The following is a 25,136-nucleotide window of genomic DNA, read 5'->3' as shown; positions in this document are numbered from 1 at the left end:
TAAAGGGGAGGAAGATGAGATTCAATGAGGCATATCCTTTATATCACATACTGTGGTCACCGAGGGCTGCCCCGGGCAAAAGATCCTTAGCACACATTATCTTCGACGTGCAACTGTTTAATCTGCATTCATTAATTACATGATTATTATAGTTTCCAGTGTGAAGCAGTGTGCAGAATTTGTTTGAGGTAAGAAAAAATATGTCTCCTCTAAACTCATCAACTCACATATGTACAAACACGGATGCCTCCGATGAATATGGCCGTTATGGTAGCAAGTACACACACACACACACACACACACAAGAAATAACACTGACACCCATTAGCATAACCAATGTGACGATCATAGCAATACATGAGTGAGTTCCAACCCTAATGCTTTTTGAGTTTATCTTTGCCATGATAATGAGGCTCAGCTTAATGTGACTGTGTGCCTAATAACCCGTAACACCATGCAAAGAGAAAAAAAAACATTTTATTTTTTTTCCTGTGTGTATCTCGCATTCTTGTTTTCTTTTATTTTGTGGCACAGCTGAGCAGAAAATGGTCAACGAGGTTGAAACGTGTTGATGAGTTGAGGTTTGACTGGAGGGCCACAGTATGGTAACATCTCCCCGAGGTTGATTCACTCCCACCCTCTCCTCTTGACAGAGACTGCATCATTTTAGGTTCACTGACTTGGCAAAAATCCTTTAATGAAATTAGGACCAGAGTGCTTCGTCGGGAGGTTTTCATTTCAAGGACATAACTGCAATGGGGGAGAAATCAACCAGGTTAAGATTACTGATGTGCACATTTATTTATCCAGTGGAAAAAATGAAACCTGTTCAGCCTCTTAAAAAAAGGGGATTTCTACATCCAGAGAAGACATAAAACATTTAAAGCTCCTTGCTTGAGGATAATACACACACCGGTGCACAGTACAGTAAGTTGATGGACATATCGATTTAAATCAAATGTGTGTTCTGCATGTTGAATTATCGTGGCCCTGAAGAGGAGTATTTTCAAAAAGCGCATTAGCACTACACATGTTTGAGCCGTGCGTTTTATCTGGGGATGATGCATCGGAAAAAGGATGAGGCTGCTTCGAAGGCGGAGTGGAGCTGATGGACAGCAGCAGAGAGCTGAAACAATATATGGCAAAGCAAAGAGCATTACAGCAAACACGCTTAAAGAGAAAAGAACAAATCGGGCTCCTGGCAGTTTTTAAAATGTGCATGAGATCACACACACATACAAGAGGGACTTGCTCTCCCTAAGGTAAACTGCCACTAACACAGAACAGCTACCTTGCAGTTACACAGGCTAATATTAGGGAGTTAATGTTGGCTGTATTTTCTGGGGGGCACCCATTTGACGCCCTTTACGGCTGCAAGAGCAGGGAAAGCCACACCATTGGTCGACCTGCTGAGAGTTGGGAGTTCCCACATTGGCCTTAGTTGTTTCGAAAACAATTTGGCACAGATTATACAGCGTCATCAGGGTCGTGTTTACTGGCAACTTGGCATAATTGTCGCGATATTTACCATCTTTTCAGACCTTCTTGAAGACTTTTTTTTTTTCAAAGAACCAATCGCCAACTGTAGCTACTTTTTCGACAAACCTTAGCGATTCGTCTTGCTAGTACCCTCCCCAACTCTTCGCCTCGACAGGTATTCCCTTCAACCTTAGCTCGTGTTTTGTAATCCAATAAGCTTCGTCAGCTGTGAGATCAGCGTTTCCCATTAATAACCTACGCTGTGGCGGCCGGCCATCGTTTTCATAACGACACAAATTATTTTACACCGAGATAAAAGATGGCCGACTTCTTTTATGCTGTTGTTTGTTATCGAGCTGTGTGCAAGCACTCTTTTCCCAGCTGTCACTCTTTCACTCTCACAAGCACACCGACCCAACTGTCATAGTCGGTCCGATCATTGGATCCCGCGGCGTTGGTATGGGGGCCAGTGGACCATCAAAAACACCCCATAAAGTTTTTTACTGCCCTCAGCAGGCAGTCAGACCTCTGCATCGCATCGCATCAGAACATAACACGCTAGCCTAAATATTTCCGAGAAGGGCGTCCAGTTCTCAGAAGGTGGGCAGACTTCAGCCTAACACCTGTCAGGATCGCATGGAGGGAATACTGCATGCATGTTCACTGGGCAATTCCAATAATCAACACCCCCTACCCCCTGTCTTCGTTCCACCATAGATTGAACCAAATCCTGTGGGTAACTGATACAAGTGTGTGCTTTCCCCAAATCTGTCCAGTTGGACTCAAGTCAAGGTGTAGAAACTTCTAAAAAAGATGGAGAGAAATTTAGCTTCATCATTGTAGGGTAACTGTTATGTTAACACAAGGCTGTGACATTAAAATCTTTTTTTTCTTCTTTTTCCTTGCGTTTCACATAAATTCTGATATTTTTATTGCTTATCTATCAGACTTCATATCTGTTACTCAGAAACTTAAATCATTCAGTTGGTTTCTTTACTCAACTGAATACTGACCCAATGACACTCGTGGGATTGGAGCAGATCACTGGCATTCCTGATAACAGGAGAAGTTTGCAAGCAAAATACATGCGGCACAACGCAGGTCTTCATGATTTCATTTAATTCCTCCAAGACAAATTTGCTGTGCTGACATTTTGACACTCTTGAGCTGGGAGGAATATTGATTTGCACATTCAAGGGGCATTGGTTTAACTATCTGCGCTGCAATCTCCACACATAATGTAAAATCTATCAAAATTTAAGAGTGCAGAAAATGTATTAATTCTCAATCACATAATTGGAGCCAAGGCCAAGAAAGCTGCATATTTCTGGGTCACACTGGCGTTTTATCACTTATCAGCCAGGCATGTTATTATTCAGTGGAAATTTCAACCTGGCTGCAGCTATATGAAAAATTGCCTGCTAAAATTGCACACTATACATTTAATTAAACTGTCCTTCGATTTATAGTTCTAGTGCCTGTATTCCAGAGCGCTCTGACACTGAAGAGATGTCATTTTTACCTGTTGCCTTGAAGGATTTTTGTTTTATTTTATATTGTATCGGTCTATATTCTCACTTACATATTAATCGGGGTCACATCAGGCAAACACGAGCCGACAGCTGGTAGAAAGTAGTCGAGGCTGCGATTTGTTCAGACATGTCTTGCGGTCTGTCTATGGAAACGATAAAGGAGCCAATGTCAACACAAACCGTGAACTGTGTACTAACCGTTAGCTATTGGTACAGTTAATCAATAACTTTCCAGAAATCTTGAGTTTTGCACTAATTTGCCTCTGGGTTTGCCATTTTCTCTTTGAATTATGGTAACTGCAGTCGTTAAAGCTCCCATTATCCAGAAAACAACCCACCTCTAGTTTCTCCTCCATCACTGCTGTTTCCAAGCAACGGTAAAATTGAGAGGCCCACAACTCATCTGATTGGACAATGGTAAAGGTTCTTCAATACTTGGGTCATGATTAAAGGTCCAAAGTCATGAAATGAGAGAGGAGTACCATGTTAGCTTGTATCTCCATTTGATCCATGCCGATATTTAATGACAGTAATCCATCTCAGCAAATCTTTACATGGGGTTACATTGTAGGTCATGCCACTTTTCAATATGCCGCAGGTTTTTTCGGTTGTCCCGCAGTAAAATGTCAAACATTTCATCGATGCAACATGTAATACTTTAGCCTCCTGTCAAACAGACTAATTAAGGAACAAACTGAACCGACACACAGCGATTAAGGATTGTGTTTCCTACATTTACATGTTAATGTGCCGCTTCCTGTGCCAGGATTAGAGCGGACTCCCTGCAGTTACGAGCCTTTGTGATTATTTGCTGCTGCAGATGTGGTCCAACAATAACAATACCTGTGGGGTTGGCTTATAGTCAACAGTCGACTTCAAAAGACACAAATCACAGTTCATCCTGTGTTTCCTATAGTGGTTTATTTCTTGCAGCCCATAATCAAAACTGAATGCCACACATTGACAACTTGTTGTCGTCGAACTGGCAAATGGGAACACCGGGAGAAATCCTGCAGTCGGGCCGGAGCATGAAATCTATGACATCATTACTGGCCCTCTCTTCACTAAGATATTATCTAAAAGCAACTAATTTTAAACTTTCGTTTATTTCCGTAAATAGAATTAGGGACATTTATTTAACTGTATTGAAAGATGGGGGTATATGTGAGGCAATTTTTTGTTGTTGTAAATTAGCAGTTTCCTTTACAGTGGAAAACTTCTGTAGCCCAAACATTGGTCAACTCCTCCATCTTCCATTCAATGTAGACTACTCCATTTGGAGGTATTAAATAATTAAGCAGCTCTTTCCGAGTAAAAATGTTCTCATTATTTATTCCATATTGCTTAATGGCCTACCGCCGGTAAGCTCTCAAACATAATCATCATCAGAAATGATTCAAATGTTTGCATGAAATAATTTATCTTTTTAAAAAGTAAAGTTCAACATGGGCATACCAATTTTAAACTACTGGAATATTGTCAAAATGCTTACAAATAATCTCACATTAACTGTGACAAATTCAGGAAGTACTTTGACAAGAAGATATTTAAAGAGTTATTGACGGTTTTATTTCAAGGTTTCTACACGTTGCCTTGAAACTTACCTTAACATAACAGTGTCATATTGTACCACATGTACATCATATTGTTCTTTATGTTCATGTGGCCATTCAAATACAATCAAACTTGCTACTTGGAAGACGAATCAGCACCATGGACAGCGACTGAGAAGGAAAATGTTATTTATTGGGTTAGTGGTTGCTCGGGTTTTTTCCCCAATATCTATGCCAGCTATTTTTTTTTAAACCAACAAACCATGGGAATTTTTTTTGAGGCAAATTGGAACTTTAACTTTACTGTTAACAGTTTAAAGTATACTTAAATATACAAATATAAATAAGAGCAAATCTCTTAACGGATTCATCTAATTACATTCATGTGCACATTCAATAACACAATAACAAGTAACAATGTCCAGCCTTTCTCCTTTTCTGCCTCTGACTTCATTAGGCTTCAGCTCCATGTAATTGCCGGTTCACCTTAAGGCATGTCACACTATTACTGTGCTGCAGAAATGGAAAGAGTCCAATCGTTAGAAATTGCGTTTAAGAGGAATTCGATTTATAGTCTGGCGTCCCTGCCACTATATAACCTCGAGTCACCCTATGCTCCCCTCCTACATCCCTGTGTTGGCTCATGTTGCTGTACACCTTTCCGATCAGTGTTTACTGTAGTTCAGCTCTTATTCCTAAGCTGATTTTGTGTTGCAGCTAAATGTAACAAATGTTAATGTTACATTTACAACACACGGACAGCACAGTTTATCAGCAAACACTGTAAAAGATGTAACTAGCCTTACTTCAGAGATGCCTTTATCAAGTACCTCTACCAGCACCGATGAAACTCGTAGTGTTGACATTATACAGGTCTTTATACTTCCTCCTTTCTTTCTATAAGAAAGTTTCAAGACATTTTGGATCCAAACACCATAAAAGAGATTTAAGATTTTTATATTTCACCAACATAGAACAATTGTGCCATGAGACTCATTAACAAAAAAGGGTTGGAAGGAAGGTTTTTTTTTGTCACATACTGTGTCACTCTCTTGGGATATTTTAAATAACTGGCGGGCGGCTGCACTAAAAATATTGGTAAACCAATTTGAAGACAGCTCTACTAGTTTTGTAGGGAAGTAAACAGAGTGGACCGTGTGGTTGTTGCTTTGCAAAATAAGCTCCCAGAAGTCGATTTTTAAAAATCCTATTTGAAAGCGACCTTGTTAACAAGTGTAACGCTTTCATTTATGTGATCATTTCTTCGCTGCGTGTTCAGCCTTCACGTAAGAGTTTCCTTTGTCGGGCTCAGGCCACAATTTCACATTTTGTTCTGAACTCTGCAGTTTGAGTACAGCAACACTTACTGGACTTCCGAACACTTGACACCTTGAACTTAGGAATTCATTTTGAATAAATGTTGCCTAGCTTTAAAAAAAAACTGTTCAGAAATGAATGATGCGGATACAGATATTCCACAGTCTACAAATCTCTGATGAAAAGGAGATGATGATGACAAGGGCCACGGCCAGCGGCCCTGACCACGATGAACGGCTGCAGTTGAGCGGCGTTGACAAGAGACGCCATGTGCAAGAGGAAGATTATTGGCATCGCACCAGTGACACGTGGGTTTTTTAAGTTACACGAGGACAGAGTATGTTTCAGCTCTATGGATGAAATTTACAGTCCCGAGCGGGAGGCGGGAGAAAGAAACTCGCCAGGTGTCACTCAGGACCGTGTCCCACGCAGAGAAAATTGATGGCAGGTGCAAGACGGAAGGCAGGAATGATGAAGCCTTTCACTGCCACCATCCATATCAGAGCATCCAGGATGGCTGTGGCGTCACACTGTGTGTGTGTGTGTGTGTGTGTGTGTGTGTGTGTGTGTGTACACACAGAGTGTTATGTTGTGTATATTCCTCCTCCCTGAGCAACGAGAGTAACTGAACGGACACCTTTGGTGTCAAAAAACTCTGCCAAGCAACCATTTAAAGTCCAGATGGTAAACGTGGCGTATTTCCCCCGGAGGATTGCATTTAAACATTTTTATTTACAAAAAAACGTGCATTTAAACTGCAATTTTAATTGGATTCAAAATTGAGAGCGAGATCATGGAAGAGCACCACTGCGGATCCATGACTACAACTGTCTGATTCCTCCCAGTTTTCACCCCGGCTGACTGACGAGCTCTGTGGAGACTGTGGAGACAGTGTCTCTGGTGTCACGATCTATAAGCTTCACTCTTCATCTTTTTCTCAAAATATGTCAACATGATAAGGAGTCTTCATCCGAGATTGCATTTCCATGTAACGGAGGTACAATATGGGGAGTAGAAAACATCTCAATTCTAGTGCACATGCTGTGCCAGAGGCATCATCCTGGTGGAAAAAAGGGGGCCAGTTTGAATTTGCATTTAGATTACCGTGGTAATAGAAAAAACCCTGGTGATGAATCTTGTTCTGTACTAATGTGGCTGTATTTTGAATACAATGGTAAAGTTGAACGCTCAGGGTGAATCTGTATGAAAAGATGTGTAATCAAACAGCCATAATCAATTCATAATTATTTAACAATAACCGGCAAATGGTTGGATGAACTCAAAGTCCAATTTTGATATTATTACTTATCAACATATGCATGCCACACAACTAAAACAAAAGTAGATTCACCATCTCCAGTGTCTCTTTGCCACACCGTGCCAAGCGTTTGATTTTCATATTCATGAGCACCACGTTGTCATGGGTGCAAACCAAAAGGGCTTAGTTTGTTTTCGGTTCTGCTGCGTCCTCCAATTGCGAAAGTGACGGCTCGCAGCATCAGAGCCACTTAATTAGGCATCGCTAAGCCAGCCACACACACACACACACACACACACACACACACACACACACACACACACACACACACACACACACACACACACACACACACACACACACACACACACACACACACACACACACACACACACACACACACACACACACACACACACACACACACACACACACACACACACACACACACACACACACACACACACACACACACACACACACACAGCTGTCTAAAACAATCAAACAAAAGGCGTTCATCAGGTGGAGAGTTCCCCCATCCACTGTATTCATTACCCTGGAACGGGGAAATGTAAACAGAAGGAAAAGAAGAACAATTGAACTGAAGTTGCAGGGAAATTTATTCAGAATTAACTTATTCTGTACTCACTGTTCAAGCTGCGTCACTGCAGCGCAGCATAACAATGAGCCGACTGCTATTATGCCCGATGCTGCCGACACATGCATGGAAGTGTTTGGTGTTTTCAATTTTCTGTGACAAAGACAACACTTGTGTCACGAATGGAGAAACAGTGAACCATCTGAATGTAGGAGGTGAAGACGTTAGTCCTTTCAGTGGAAAATCTAACAGATGTATGCTTTTAATTTATGTATTTAAAAAGGCGCAGATGACGTGAAGACGCAGAATAGGCGTTGTCGTGAAAGCCAATGAGCGTCGAGACCCTCCCTAAGTCACTGTCCTCCGACCAACTGACGTTTGATCAGAAATGGGGGATAAAACTATTGTCGCAGTGTGTCGGCGAAGGAGGAGAGGAGCTTGGCAGGAAGTGGGCGAGGAAGTTGGACGCTATAGCTTTCGCGCCAGTTAGCACAACCACTTTGCGAGGCTTTCCCATCGGCATTTTCCTGTCTGCTTTATTTTTACATTCAACAATTCATGTTTACGTGTGTGCGCGCATTCAGAGGTTTGTCGGGGAGAGGGGGAAGGAGGGAAGAATTAGCGAATATTGGCAGGTTGTGTTTATTCACGTTATTTGCGGCGGGTGGCGAAAAAATTTGCTTCCCGTTTGGTGTGAACACAGCATAAGTGCCAAATGGCAGTTATCCGTTCACTGCATCAACATAAGTACCACAGCGGCTGACGTGAAGAATGTCACAGGGGTGAAAAACGTCGGGTTCTAAACGCTGAATAAAAGAGGCAACATCAAAGCTGCCACACTTTGCTTTTTTGGCAGACAACTGGAGGAGCAAATGAAAAACTGAATAAAATGAAATAACTTCCCCCTCGGTTGAGGAGGAAGGAAGGAGGAGGAGGAACCGCTTATGATACCGGCTCCACACTTGTTGATTACAATAAGGACCGGCACCTTCCGAACGCCACGAGAGTGAACGTGGCAGCTACGTGTTTTCTACCACTGAAAGGGAATGGAACGCTGCCCATTCATTCTCCCTCTCCCGCTCGCCCGCTCTCTGTCTCATATCTAATTCACCGCCATCTGCCGGGCCTGGGTGTGAATCTGAACGCGGGCTGACTTGCTCGCCCAAGCTTTATCTGTTCACATTTAGCAATGTCTAATTAAGCGAAAACCGGGGGGAGGGCGGGGGGGGGAGGGCGGGGGGGGGCGGCGGCGCTGGCTGAAAAATGCTGCGGCCGGATAATGACACGTCATAATAGTTTTGGGTTATACGTCTGTCTGTCGCAGCGAGCAAATGCTCTTATTAGATCAGGGTAATTAGAAGAGGAGGAAGACAACAGCTGTAATGGGAAAAAGCTGTTCATCCGTGATTAAAGAGGCCAAACCGGCAGTGCATCAATTTTTTTCCTCGCGGAGTTTCATCTGTGCAGATGATTGATGAAGGTCGCACATGCAAAATACTCACAAAATATATATTTTTCAAAACTACTACACAAACGGAAGGGTTGATAAAAGACCTTAAATAGTGAAAATGCTCTTTTTGGGGATAATCTGATGAAAAAAACAATGCTAATTACTGTGCTGGATCAGCTCCACGATACTGTATCAGCACCCAGTTGGCTCAACACTAAAACATTACATCTACCAGCAGCTGAGCGGCTGATTGCTTTTCCATACTGCACGTATAACTTGTCACCTCAATAGAAATAAATGAACAAGGTACATGTATCTGCAGTTTGCGGTATTCTTTTGCGGAGCGAAACATGCATTAATCAACTTTGTGTCAAATAAAGCCATATTTTTCACTGCATAACAGCCTTATCTGGCAAGCTGTCACTGTTCTGCTGCCGGGAACCGAGACCGTTTAAAGTTTGAATAAAGTTGTGTACGCTTAAAGTTATCCCTTTCTGGAGCAAGCTTGTAGATTGATTTCCTGATATAATTTCACTCAAGAACGTTACTGAAGATGAGCAGATGGGAATTTTGGAGTACACACAAAATCAAGTCAAACTTTTTAAGAGCTTATCATTTTTTTGTGGTCTTGTAAAACGTTTTTTATATGTCGTCAACTACATTCCTATACATGTATCAAGGTTGAATATTAATGAATGAAGTCTTTCAAAGGTAAATCCCCTGAATGACACTTTGCATCCTCAATTTATGCCTTCGTTAACAGGTTCTACCAATAAACTGAATTTAATGTACTTTATTTAAAGGTGCCTTAAATCTCTCCTGACAAAGTGTGTTTGGATAACCGATGCATTAAAACAGTTATTTAAATGTCTCTCACTTTATAGTGCATTAGGGATAATCAAGACATTAAAGTGTTGGTCCCCTGTCAACTAGGCTTTCCTTAAAACTTGGGAGTCACTCCGTTAAAAAATGATTTGTGGTTTAACCGCCTGACTGAATCATGTTTTTTATTGGAACTGTGGGATATTAATGCACGTCTTGCAGAAAAAGTTAATTATTACATTATTTGACAGTTCACCGGTCACCATGAAATACTCCCATTCCCTTTTTTTATTTTATACCTGGAAAATGAACGTGAGGTATATTCACAAGGCTGCAAATCCAATCTTTGTGTGACGTTAACAAAACTATAATGCGAGGATGTCTTTGAATGATTTTGGAAGTTTCCCCCCCTTGCTGAGGGTATTTCTAGCGTATTAGGACACAGTTTATGTCCGGCGGTTTCCCACAAATTTGTCTCCCCCCATCTTTTTTTCTTTTGTACATAGATAAGACACAGTTTTTGTCCGTTTGCCCGATGCTATCTGTCTTCCTATAATCCGACTTGTCATCTTTAACCTCCTCTGAAAGGAGACGACATTGCCTTCAGCAAAAATGTAATGACACACCAACAGGGTTCAAAATTCACCCGCTGTAGTTCTTCTTTTCTTAGTTCAAACTGAAGCAGCGAGGGGTCGAAGCGCTATCTTGGTTTGCACTGGAAACCCAGCTAGATCCCCCCCCACTGTCAGTTTGGCTTGTGGGGCCACAAGTCAAGCTGTGTGATGACAGGTCTCCGAGTTCACACCTTTTTATTTCCACGTACATTCATTCAGTTCGGAGAACAGCAGCAGCTCTGTGACAAACTTCAGGGAACCAGGCATGAGCTTGTTCCGACTTTAGAGATACCTGTTTTTTTTTATGGATATGTCTTTTGCAATATGGCACAGGTTATTCATAGCAACAAAAAAAAAAACAAAAAAAATCCATCCTTCAGATCCCAGGCACCTATCTGAAGGCTTATATTTCCTTCCTTAATCATAACCTTTCAGCGGAGCCATATCTGTTGCATCACAGACTTTGTTGGCAGGGGATTCGTGTGCTCACGCTGGGTAGAGCTGAGTCAGTGCGCTGCCTCTTTATTGCCTCGGGCCACTTTTGTCTTTACGGCTAAGCCTTCCATTTATTCAGGGGGGAAAAGTTCATCTTTAACGTAGGGGCAACCTTCGTTCAGCAGGATACACAGCTGATTTATTTATTCATCATCAACGCTGGATTACAGTCAAGGTGATACATTATCTGAGGCTGTGTATGTAACACTCACTGACATGAGAGGTTTCCAGTTGGATAACACAGAAATTAAATCTGTGTTTTCTGAATGAGAGCAGAATAGAAGATAATGTGCGAAAGGGAATCAGAGGTTGCAACATTATATATCAGGAAGAGGCTTGTTTCTACCCTGTAGGGCAGCATTGTGAAGAAGGAAGGAACATGGCAGAGATTTAATGATTGTGGCTTCAACATTGTCTTGAGTGTTAAATTCAAATTCAAGGTTCCGTAAGAATCAGTCACGACTCTTAAAGCTCACGTCCGTCAGCTGCCGACCTGCCGACCTTGAGTAACGTCTCAGAATCCAACCTCGTGCCAAAAACAATAAGATAACTCATGTCCCTTTTTAAAATCTTGCCGGTACATTAACATCACTCTGCAAATGCCTACATTTCCCCTCGGGATCAAGACTAGTCTGTTCACCTTTGCGAGGGGGGGGGGTTTCAAAGAATTGCCTTTTTTGCTTGGTTGGTGAAGCAGCCTCCAGGAGAAAGGACGGAAAACCGGGAGATACAAAATCGAGGTCCGATGAGTTGCTATCGATTTAACAGATTCTAGCTAAAAATTGTCAGCAATCCCTGCTCACGAAGAAGAAAATAAAACGAATTTGAAGGCGGACGAAAGAGGGGGAACACTTCCCTTGCTTTTGGCAGGACGTTTGCAAAGACTTAAGTGCTGCAAAAACACAAAGACGTTTTTCGCACTTGTACCGGTTACGCCAAAGGTTGGCAGGAGTGCAGCCGCTTTGTAAAAGTCTCTACAATAAGCCGTCTCCACCCGACGCGTTAGCGCTGCTGGTCACAAAAAACGTTACGCATCACTTCTACTTCAACGTGCATGTCATGTACTGCATTACAGCTAGAAGACACGGCCTTACTGTGGCTGCATACAACCAGGGCAGACAAAGAGAAGTGACCCTGCTGCAGGTGTGACGCGCTTTGCATGAGCAGCAGCGGGTCTAGAAGAAGGTGCAAGAGAGACGGTGAGTGTCTTGCTCACGAGTTACGTAAAAGCAGAAGAGACAGAATGTCATGGGAGGAGAAGAGACGAACTCAAAAACTGGTCAAGCAGCACGTGTCACGGGGTCAGTAATTGTTTGTGCTTGAGAGAGTGTGCGTCTGCCTGGATGAGAACAGTAGCCTGTGCCCTGATGGCGCCCGAGGGCAGCAGCGCAGCTCCATTTCATCTTTCATCACACGCGTCTCCGTCTCACCGCTGCCGGGGGAAGATCGTGTCTCCCGACTGAATATTTGTATCCGTCAAAACTTATGATGTCACGATAAGACGTGATAAAGCGCCGGATTAAAAGTCAAACTGACGGGAGGAGAGATTTGATGTACTGATTCTTTAACGCATAAATATAAGAAACTTTTTTGCGCTGCCAATCCACTTTTTCCCTTATTGAAGTGTAAATATTATTCATTATTCCAATATTTTAAACATACTGATATATTGTTTTTAAATGAAAAAGAAAAGGTTAATATCCCGTATTCCCTCCAGGATGTTTGTTGACGCAAAAATACGCACTGAATTGTTTTTTGGGGGTTTAGGCTGAAACGGCTCCCTCTGACAGGAAGGTGTCAAAGAGAAAAACGTAGGAGTGATGGGAGCGACAGGCATTTCATAAATAAAGAGAAGGGGGGGGACACATTTTGTATTTCTTGCTGTGGCAAACCTCACCTTGTCTCGTTTGCTTTCACTGCCACACTGTGCTTTCTGGCAGTCGGCTTGTCAACGCCCTCTCCATTATAAACACTGTGCGGAAAAATGCTGCAGAGACTCAGGAGGTCATGATCACAATATTTTTATCCAGGTATTAGTCCTCCAACAACTTGTATCTACTGATTCCAGGTTTGAGCTGATATTTATATTGAACTTATTGTAAATCAATTGACAAACTGAAATAGCAAATGTAGACAAGTTGCTTGATTTAAAAAAGACTACACTGACTAGCTTAAGTTATTGATCTGATATGAATTAAGCTTAAATAAAACCCTTCGGGCTGAACTGAGTGGTGTTAGTGACTGGAGATTCTTCTCCCCCAAAAGATCTTTGGGATAAATATGAAGATTGTCTTCTTGAGCATAACATTTCCAAAGTCCCAAAACGATTTTTTTTGTTTAGTTTTTTTGTTCTTCCCGACTGTAAAAACTATAATTCCCTCTGCAAAGTCTTAGTTCCGCTGACATGGCACTTTGGTAAAGTAAGCATCAGGGCACATTCATCACAAAAATAGCCTTGGCCACAAGGGAAGTCGCCGTTTGTCACTATGGAAAGAATGTGTTTTGGCACGCTGTATTAGTGCTTTAATGAAATCAATGAAAGATAGAGGTGTTCCTCGGGACACATCTATGGATTCGAAAACTTCAACAATAGTGGTGTTATGTCTTTTTTCCCCCCAAAAAACAAGATTATTTTAAAATGCTGAGGTCAAAAATATAAGAATATAATATATAACAAAAATAAATGTAGTCTTCCAGAAAGTTAGGTCTAATGGTGCATTCACACTTAACCCAACAAAGTTCTTTGCGCGATGACATTACATACAAGGTCAATGCAATGCTTCACCTGCTCGAGTCAAAACATTTGAAATTCATCGAAATATTCCTGTGACGCGATGTCGCGAAAGCCAATTAGCGCTGAAATCCTCCCGATGTCACCGACGTCCACGTCCAACATAGAACAGGCGGATATTTTGGGGTTGTTTGTATTAGCGTTATCACGTAAATATAAATGATCGGTCCGCCAAACTCGCACGAGTGACGCAATGTAAAAACATTGGTTTGAGCGCAGAATTACAAATCCCTCTCCTGTTGGTAGAGAAAACTTCTCCTTCCTGCATTGTGACTTTAACACAAATGCATAACTTCTGTTCAAAAGGTCAGAGTGGAAATCCCAAAGGGGGGGATTATTATATTTATAGCATCGGTGACTTTGGAACAGGTACAAAAACTCATCATATTCCTGGCATGAGCGCCCGCAGCATTTCATAAGTTTTCACGACTGCCCGGACGTAATGCGAGTCGAAGGCATCCCTCGGCGCTTCCCCACACATGATGTGCGTGGGATGCTGGGGAAAGTGGGGAAGACGACTCCTCGCATTTTTATTAATGTTTCTAAGGTTTTTGTGCACAGCAGATATCCCAAGAATATCACAAAGGGAATTGAATAGATATCTGCTTTAACGGACACGGCAACACGATGCATTGTTTCACGCCTAAAAGCTGATGTTTTTGCAGCAAGCCGACACAAAGGCCGGAGCTGAGCCGCAGAGCAAATGAGTAATTGCATCCAAGTACTTAACAGAGTCGTCTTGTTCACTATTCATTACTTTGCTTGTGCTGTAACCTACGCATGAAGTGCTCTCTGATCATTTGGCCCGACTGGCCAGCTGTGTTGTTACCCCCGTTTCCATTACTTCGCCTCCGTCTCCTCCCACTGCTGCCCTGTAGGATTTCATTGATATTACTGTCTTCTTCCCGTCTTAGCCAAACAAAGGAAATGTCTTCACAGTTCACAGTCGTCTCCCCGAGTGACGAACACTTCTCCATCGTGCCCTCGGCCTCCGTGCACATATTTTCTCATCAGTCTGAGCTGCAGTTCAGGGGAGGTCACCGCTGTGATCATTGAGGTGACGGAGCTGAACATCAACACATCTGTTATTATGAGAGGAGCCTTTCTTCTGCTTCGACAATCAGATGGTGACAATAATATGATCTGCACTAGACATATTAATAGAGACCTTAGGTCTTATGCCACTCTGTTCTTTCTCTGACTTAATTACAGAGATGACATCTGCCGAACAGGTGCTTTCAGTTTGTTTTTTATTTCTGCTGACATAATCAAATCTCAGAAGAACGCCCACAATGTGTTGTTCATATTTTACATTAGCTTTCGACGACACTTTTGCTGAGTTTACTTCAAATGAAATCTGGTTGATGACATTGTTAGCATATGAAATCCATACTGAACAACACTTCAGTTAGATTGATTAGATGCTTATTGATTAATCTGTCAATTATTTATTAGATTCTTAGATTAGTTGTTAAAATGTAAACAAACAAAAAAATGGTGATCTTGTTTCAGTTCAATGTTAAATGTTTTTAAAGTGTTGCTCTCCATTGGTTGAACTACTGCTGCCGTAAAAAAAATGAAAATATAAGAAATATAAAAATCAGCCCCTTAAACTGACACAAAAGCGATAACCTAATACATACAGAGCATCCTTCAAATTTAGTCAAATATCACAATTTCACAAGCTTTGTTGAAAACCCCTCAGTGATGACATTCTTGCTGGAACCACGAGCAGGCAGCTCCATGACCTTATTAAAACTACCATGACTTCTTCAGGTCGCTGAATACCATGTCAGTCCACGATGCAAAACACTGCAGTTGCTAAAATAATTTTGTATCTCTCTGCCCACATATCCAACAGGAAATTAAAAGTTTATGCAAAACAAGAACTGACTCATTACTCCCCTCCAGTCTAGAAGTCAATGCCCACTTATTTGTTTGTCATGTTTATGGCAGCCTTGACGACTAATAACTTTCCGTGGGAGTCTCTTGTGGGCGCTAATCTGCACCAGCAGATCGGCGAGCCATATGTTCTTTGATATTTTTGAAGGTGGTGTGCGAGAACGCTGTCAGCGCGCCGCGTCGTGTTATCTGAAGTATAGACACGCGGGTCAGGGCTCGCAAAAAAAAAAAAAAAAAAAACGGGGGCCGACACATGCTAATGAACTTCTAATAGAATATGCATCGAGCCCTCCCAAGGCCAGTACAGTGGCAGCGGGCGTGATTTTGCAGGAATTACTGGAACAGTCATTTTCCATTATGTCAACGTCAAATGAGGAGCGACCCGGCGGGAGAGGCACGTCTGACCCGTGTCCAGATAGATCTTACCAATTTTTTCTTTTTGCACGGAGAACTTTTGCAGATCGGTTTTGACTTCCGAGATACTGTGGGTGACAGAGAATAAATGGATCCGGGTGCGCTGCCTAACCTTGGTGAAGCGGACGCTACAAGTCGGTATGATTATTCAAAGACAATGATGTCAATGAGTGCTCAGGTTATGAAATTAGAAGCCGCCGTCTTCCATTACTGTACAAGTTATACATACACGAAGCGAGGGTGTGGAAACCATTAGCTCCTTCCTTCATTCCAACCTTGTGTTGTTCGCTTCTCTTTTTTGCGGAGCGATGAAGTGTTTGTAACGAGTCCAGAGCTGAATCGCTTGATCCGAGTGTTGATGTGGCAGCGAGGAATCGCAAACAAGGTGCGAACAGCAACGGCACAATAGCTGTTTGCTCAGTAATGAACAAGGCTTAACAACGTTGAAGGGTTTTAGCGTATTTCTTTTTTCTTCTAAGCATCAAACCAATTTTAAATTACAAAAAAGAAAAATCACATTATAGTCCTTTTGACATAAAATGGGCTACATGTCCAAACATAACTCAAATACAGGTGAAGAAAAAAATACCTTTTGTGGACTTAAAACCAAATGAGCCTTTTGGACTTCTAGAGTTATAGTTTTGAATCTTTTTATGACTTATTTTACGCATACCACTGAGATGACAAATCAGGCAGTGCTCATGCATGCAAAATCAGACTCGGTGACAACACCTTAACACTGAGCCATGTGAAGACATAAACAACACACATTGGAAGAAAGAAACACATTAAATATTTCAATCACACGTCCATGTGCCAGATTACATATTGGTAATCTTCTGAATGAGCACCCGGCTTTGACAGAAAAAAGGGAGTCTTGTCGAAAGGCACGTCGCAGCGACTGGAGCACTCTCCCATGGCCACGGCTGTCAGATCTGTTGTGCACTTGGTCAGAGTGATGTCTGAGAGAAAAGCTAAAGTATCTCAAAGAAATCACTGCGAGCACGGTGCTTTGCTCTGACACCTCATACGGCACGCGTCACACGCTGATGTATGAATTGCCGATGCGTCGTTCCATATCTTTGAGACGGTTGCGTGCAACTGATGTAACAATGGTGCCATTTTTTAAATCTTTTTTTCCCCCTGATAAAATACTGAGACACTGAGTTTGTGTATCAGAACATAAAAGCTCTGTAGCATCTTCTCATAAGTGTCATTAAATAAAGCATGACTTTCACCCTTCACTGGTAATAAAGGAACGCTGACAGGTCTGTGCCATGTAAACGACAGCAAACAATAAAGTCACAGATTTCACTAAGATGAGCCAATCGAGCTAATTAGATCACACATGCCATACAAGTGTCGCTTGTTTTTATGTTTGAGAATGCAAACACAGTCGCAGATGGGGGAAAAAGAAAATATGGGACATGGCAGTCATAGGCATTCATGAAGCCAGTCAAATAACACTGCATTATAAATATATAATTGAGCAAATGCAAGATTCTGCAAAATGAAAACCTTTCTCAATTATGTATTCGTTTTGTTTCCTTCAGGTGATGAGCTCCATGAATCTGTGAGTGGGACCCAGACAGACCCCTCCACCTCCACCTCCACCCGCTCCCCATTACGACCTCCACAAGTCGATTCAGCGTGGCTCAGCTCTCGTCACTGGACTTCAACTTGGGGACCTGAACCTCACAGATCGCCAATGCTGACAAGGAACTGCCTGCTGCTGTTCCTGTGGATTCTCGTCAACGCAGGCTCAGTGTTGTCGTCGTTACGTCCACCCGCCGCGCCGCCGGGACGGAGCAGGACGGGGAGGGAGCACGCCAGGAGCTTGGTGGGCCCGATGAGGAATGGGGCGGCTGGCTTTCAGCGGGTCAAAAGGGGCTGGGTGTGGAACCAGTTCTTCGTGCTGGAGGAATACATGGGGTCAGACCCGCAGTACGTGGGCAAGGTAAAAATAAAAAGCCTTATTTTTTTCCCCCCCATTATTTATGGTGCGCGAGAAGCCATAAGTCACGAAGTAAGGAGCTTGGGAGAAATTGGATTGGTAGTAAATGGAGGGAGCGGTAGAACGTGAGGGAGAAGAAGAAAAGCAAAGCCACGCTGGGCAACTTCAACAAAATAAAGTCCACGAAATATGTATTTATTATTAATAAGAAAAATGATCTAAATGTGAAAAACGGGGACAATCTTTAGGGTAAGACTGACTTACTCGCATAGTTACCCAGTTTCATTTTCGCCTCAACCTTCTCATCCCATAAGGCTCTTATTGTGAAACCGTCCCAGCTTGTTAGCATTTTAAGTTCTAAATGTCTCCGTCAAGGGAGGGGGGGGGGGGAAATCCATATATTTTAATGGAGCCGTGCCCACACGTGGGTGTTAAACTAACTAGACACACATGACAGTGAAGTGGTGAGAGGAATCGATGGCGGTGGAGATAAATCTAAACTACAGTCCCTGTAAAGCTGTCAGGACATCATAGTTATGAGTCGGGGGGAAGACGCTGACAGCAATAAATTTAAAAAAAAGCGCCAGCAGAGAGAACCAATATACATGCATCCCATCGCACACAACTTTTTGTCCAATCTTTTCCTCAAACCCTTGGCCATCCAGTATTTTTTTTCTTCTTTTTTTTTCCTCCGCTGTGGCTTTAAACATTCGTCAGCAACCTCTGTGGGGGGTTTAAGGCTAAAGTTGTAATTTGGCACTACTAGCTTATACGGGATAATAGTAAGACTGACTTATCTGCCCCAGTGCCACTGCAATCAGCCCTGACAAGCCGCGCTGTTTGTGGAAGTCTCGGAGGCTAAAAGCAGGAGGGCGGGAGGGAGGGCGGGAGTCCGCTGTCCGCTGCACTCCTAAGTCACTTAATCCTGGACGGCTGCACTGCTTCATCATAATTGACTGATTCAATGCCATATGAAAAGCATTTGGAGATGAGATCCTCTTTGTCAGGACAAACTGAGAGAGGAAAGGCCTTTTGTTTTTTTTGCTTTATAATGTTTGCAGGATGATGGCTGAATTAATGCCTTGAGACTGAGAGGACGGGATGTCATCTAAGTAGTTATCAAGTGACCTAGAAACGACCTCTAATGAACCATGACTCCTGCTGTAATGAATGCCTGCCCTGCGATGGAGCGACGCCTGATTGTGATCACGTTTTTCAATTGGGAGTGTAAAACATGATTTCAATCCAGTGACCTGCAGAGATTTCAACATCGTTAATGGTAATATTGCTTTTGGTCTCAGCATTAATTTCTCTCAGCGATTATAATGAGGAGCGACACTGCATTTGTTTCCCCCTGCATCTCTTTGTTCTATATCAATGAAGTCTTGCTGAAATTCGTTTCTACCAAAAATGGATAACTGACAACTGTGATTGCAGGAGTCAAAATTCTATTAATTACCGCGGGTCCCATTAAAAATCATAATTGAAGGTACTAAACGGAAACATAATGAATATTTCTGTATAGTCACATGAAATAAAAACAGATATATTCAAACATACACCTTATAGCACTGGCGATTTCCATGTGCACACCTTCTCTTTCTCCTCTTCTTTACGTGCTGTCTGGTCTATTTTAGATTAATGAGTGCAAGCAAAGCAACATTTTCTTTTTCCTCCTGTGACACCAGAGGAAAAAAAAAAATATGCAGAGTCTGCTTTTCCACAGGTACAGTACAACTATGAAATAAAAGTGAGAGCCTTTATTTAGACGCGGGCTCTTACAGTATCTAATGCATGTGACCTAATTTGGAGAGAACACACACTGAAAGTGTCTACCTGTGAAAAAACAAGACGTATGGTTGATATATTCATATTGATTTCACACCCGCGCTATAATTCGTCTCGATATTTATTATAGAGTTTATGTATTCTTGCCTCTAACAGCTGCTTCATCAGGCGGGTTGAGGTGGCAGACGCTAAACGTGAGAGGAATGTAAGGTCACAACTGGGAGCTGTACTTACACTACTTATTTCATTATCCTCTTTGCTCCCCGAGGTGCGAATAAGGTCATGGCAGGATTCAGCACGGTCCTCGGCACTACTACTACTGCCGCTCCTTACCGCTGTCATTGATGTGGGCAACTTCTCCAGGGCCTTGCTCAAGGGCAGTGACCTTCAGCGGTAGTTTATCGTTTTCTCAAGGAGGATCTGGACCAATAGGAGTCCTCTGTGGGACATGAAATTGCTACTTATGGTGCTTTCGCAACAAACGCAAAGCAAATTTACTCGCAAGACTTTAGCAGCAGGATCACTTGTGAGCAAACACAAGCTGCAAATATCCACTCAGGAGAATCTCGACGTTGGTTGGCTGTCGTGTCATGACGCCACACAAATATTTCGGACGAGTTCAAATATTTCAACACAAGCGAATGCCGCGAATTCTTGCGTTACTGACGTCGCGTCATTCGCGTCAGTCGTTCCGGGGCAAAATGAGTGTCTTCGCATTGACTTGGTTTTTCGTGAACGCACCATTAGGGCAGATCAGATTTACTTGGTATTGAGAACACGCGGGACTTGAAGTATAAATAAAGGCAAACAGGTCTGGAATTTTTTTTTTAGAAAAGGTTTGATACCACTTATCGCAGGCTCCAGTTGTGCGACTACCAACAATAACATAACGCAGAAATTACCATTAGAATTTCATGACAGTTCATCTCTACAGTCTTTAAAAAAACCAAATCATTAACAATCATTCTTCTCATTTGAGACACAAAGGCGCCACAAGAATAATATAAATCACTCGGAGCACAAACATTTCACTTTGAAGCCTTCGTGCGGCGAAGCTTCTGACAATCGTCTGTTGACAGCGGCCACATTATTGCAGATTAGCAATTAAAACCAAGAGGGCTTAAGGGGGTTAATGGAACACCATGTGCACTCGCAATTAGATAATGCCGAGGCCCCCTTTTTTTCCCCAGTGCTGAGCAGTGATTATCTGCAAGAAAAATCTTGCCTTTTTGTTGCAGCCAAGCTGCTTCCTCTCGCTCTGTTGAACTCTCAGCACCTTTCTCTGTGTGGCGCTCTCCATTCCAACATAATGCATGTGAATTGCTGTTAGACATATTTCCCCTAGAATTACTGCAATGTGGCAATTCAGCGTCCACTTAAAGAAAAGCCGTTGCTCGTCACTTCGATGCATTATAAATATTATAATGAACACTTACTGGCAGGAGAGGCGTAATTGAATCCCATACATCTCTCTGGGCTCGCCGACAACGCTGGGGCTTTTGTGACTGGGGTGTGCGACAAAACAAGGCAGAAAAATGTGTCACGGTGATGAATGAGTGAAATCTGAATAACGGCAAAAAATGATTTTAAAAAAAGCATTTTTGTACCATGAGTTTTTGTTTTGTGCATGAAAGAGATGGAAACGATTGGATGGAAAGCAGAGAGAGCTGAGAGAGCATTTGTGCACAGTCGTATCCTCTTGCAATCTCACTGATGAGGGATTGGACCCACATATGAGCAAAGCGATCCTTAGATTCCCTTTTTTCTTTATCCATCATTCTTTCCATACAAGTCACGGGGTAGACATGATGGCGAAGGAAAATGAACGAGCCTCTCGAAGGAGAAATGAACAAATTATACACTTGGCGAGGAGACGCAGTGAGGGGAATCAGTTCCATGAAATTCACAGAGGCTCCAGCCATTAAGTTCAGAAAGCCGACATCATGCCCGTAGCAGCACATGCACTGAAGGTTAAAGAGGAATCCAAATCAGTTTTGATAGAGTCACACTTATAAAAAGGAAGGAGAAATTTTCTCCGTACTGTTTATTGCGAATACAGTCGGTCCGGTCCGATGCCTCATTCCTTACACTTGCACAAAAGGTCGCTCATTTAAATAACAGTCAATAAACCACTTTGGCTAGAAAGGGCAGCCCTGTTTCTCCCACAACTTGTTTATTCCCTCTCTTGCCCCCTGACAAGGAATGGCCATCCTTCCTTGGTTTTTATTGATGGGCTCTTCCCGCCACAGGTCGACCCCCCCCCCCCCCCCCCACACCTGGCTGGAGATTTATCATCACCGACGTTGAGAGCCGCAATTTAATCTTTCAATGAGGACCTATAAGAAGGACATAAAAAAAAGCTTTTCAACAAGACTTATGCACCGGGCCCCAACAAAGAGAGACTCCATCATCTGACCACATGAAATTTTACCAGGCTCAGTGGTGGTGGTGTGTTCCACGTTGTTAAATGCTGAACATTTTTGCTGTAAAATGCTTGAAAACCCGAATAGAACCTTATAAAGAGCAGCAAACCTGTTTACACGGCATCGAGATGATGATACCAACTGTTGTAAAAGACTTCAGTGGGACTAACTGCAAGCCAGCAGATAATACATATCAACTCCAAAAAAATTGCATGCTCTGTAATTTGATTGCCTTGTACTGTATTCAGGTCTCATTTCGGTGACCTACTGCTAAGAGCAAGGCTGCTACGTAAAACAAATGCCAAATAATAATCTTTCTGATCTTACCATGACATCCATAAAGCTTGTCCAAGGCAGTAACTGATACAGTAGTACAGATAGTCAACAACTGGATGACCCCACACTTGGATGTTAATAGTTATTCAAAATATATATGTATATATGTTTAAATGCGTACTAAGAAAGTACAGTAAACGTGCAGAGGATTTAAAAAGGCAAAATGGGTACAATTTAAATGCTCACAAATGATTATATCCCTTAACTCATCCAGAGATGTGTTGCCCGAGTGATTCACTGACAAACGTGAAGTAATTTGAACGGATGGCTCTGGTGAGGAATACGCACAAGGTGTGTGCCAGTGATTCAGCCGCTCGTTAGAACATATTAACAGGCCGAGGACATTCATGATTGTAAAGCGCGTTGATGATGAATGTGGCGGTAGATTCTGAGAAAGAACACCTGAAATAAAAGCTAATGATACCATTCATCTGTCCTGCCAAAGTAATACATTTCATATATTTTGTCCTCGCGGGTAATGGGACTTTTTCCCCCCCTCTGAATTGCCCCCGGATCATATTTCCAAATGTTGGGCTAATGTCCCAATCTGTATCACTTAGCGGCGTGGTCAACAATTTTTTCCCCATTTGAATCTTGACATTGATGGTTAGTAAGTGTTGTGGTTCTGGGTAGAAAATTGCATTCTGTATGTTGTATCAATATCACTGTATTGCCTAATCAAGTGTGATATGAGAAAAAGGGGGAATCAAGCCTTAACCCGAGTCTCCCTGAGATCGATAACAATCATGTACATCAATGCCATGTGTCAGGAATCATCCTTAGGCCACGTTACTTGCTATGCAAAAGAAGACGAGGTCACCATTATTCATGTGTGATGTTCATAAGATTATTGACTTAACACTCAGATCAATGGTTAAAAAGTTTGATCAATCTCCAAACAGTGAATTTAATAGAGGAGATTTTCATAAATACCTGTTTACAACCGCAGGTGAGATGTACACTAATGAAGCTTTAGAGGTGAATACACCTCAATGGTTTCTAGTTGTTGTCACACACCTGAGGCCATGTCTGTCAATCTATTCCATTTTGTCCTTTCTCCATCTTTCTCTCTTTCACACACACCACTTCACTCCTGTGCGTATGCGAGTATTTTATTTTTTTGTACCTCCATCCCTATTACCTGACTGAGGCATGACACAACCCAGATAAGCGAGCTGCGAGCTGTCAGCGGCAAAGAAATGGCTCGCCGGCCAATATCGATCAGCTATAATAAGCTTGCAGCATTTGACGGAGATTTCTTTCCATCAGCAGTTCATCAGTCCACCCCGTCAAAAAACTCACCACTCAATCAGCAGTCATGATGTGGTGGGAACTTGGCAATCCGATGAACCAACTCTATGACGACAACCTGCGTGGCAACAAACTGCCGCTCTGTCGCCACACCACTGGGTTTTTCTAGGACGGACGTTGACGGATTCAAGGGTAGTGAGAACTAGTAATGAATAGCAGCATAAAAATACATTTTGATTGACACAGTATGAATCATGACGGGAGACGTGGTATATATATATATATATGTGGTATATATAATTGGCGCCCTGCACTTGCTTAAACCATAACCCATCCAAAAATTGATCATGACTTCAAAGATGTAAAATATAGCTACAATAAAAAGCTCGTGTTGGACACCGGTACCAAAAACCTTAAATCATTCTTAGTGTTTTCATAATGTTTACTGATTTGTAAATATGCTTGCTGGTTCTTTCAAGGAACAATGTTGGCTCGCTTTCAGCCAAGACTTGTGGCTTCCACATGCATTCCTGAGAGGACACCGCGGTGTCTCAGAGCTGAGAGTTCCCCGTTAAGGACAACCATTACTCCTAAGTATGTGGCTTCTCAACAGCCGATGAGACGGGCGTCCATCTTCCACATTTGTACCCGTCGTCGAGTAGCTTCAGTCAATAGACGTGTTTTTGCACTGGTGATTAATAGGACATAAATAATGGCTTTGCCGATATCGTCTTTGACAACAACCCTAATGCACTGCACCGTGACACTGCTGATGCACCGACAGGCCCATTTACATTCCCCTCAACTGTTGCAGACGGGGCAAAGATACACTCATGATTAGAGAGAACATTATGGAAATTGCAAGTCACTGCTTTGGAACCCTACAATATCGACTGAGAGTCCATAAATAACAAAAACCCTACATCCTAGAAAAATGATGTTATACATGCTAGAACTACTTCAAGATCACTGAACCATCCATTTGAAAAGAAGCTTCAACAACCTGTCTGAAATGTTAATGTAAAATGTGCGACAGAGCATCTTGAGCATGTTGAAAAACTGTGAACACAAGGGAGAAAAAAAAAAATTTGGTGGCAAACGTAATTATTCAAAACAGATGGCAGGAGTTTGGATGGTGAAAAGAAAATCTTATTCCACT

General features: G+C 42.3%; 1 protein-coding gene across 1 annotated transcript in view; it reads left to right on the top strand.

The window, feature by feature from the left end:
- LOC118291414 (cadherin-12-like) overlaps window positions 1–25,136 on the top strand; it is an 82,590-nt gene that overhangs the window by 13,219 nt on the left and 44,235 nt on the right. The window contains exon 2 of the mRNA XM_035619669.2: window positions 17,779–18,182. Coding sequence (XP_035475562.1) covers window positions 17,934–18,182 — 249 coding nt within the window. The 5' untranslated portion in view covers window positions 17,779–17,933. The remainder of the gene's footprint in view (window positions 1–17,778; window positions 18,183–25,136) is intronic.

The sequence above is a fragment of the Scophthalmus maximus genome, chromosome 21 (genome assembly GCF_022379125.1).
Source record: "Scophthalmus maximus strain ysfricsl-2021 chromosome 21, ASM2237912v1, whole genome shotgun sequence".
Lineage (NCBI taxonomy): Eukaryota > Metazoa > Chordata > Actinopteri > Pleuronectiformes > Scophthalmidae > Scophthalmus > Scophthalmus maximus.
This window is presented reverse-complemented; position numbering and strand designations above follow the sequence as displayed.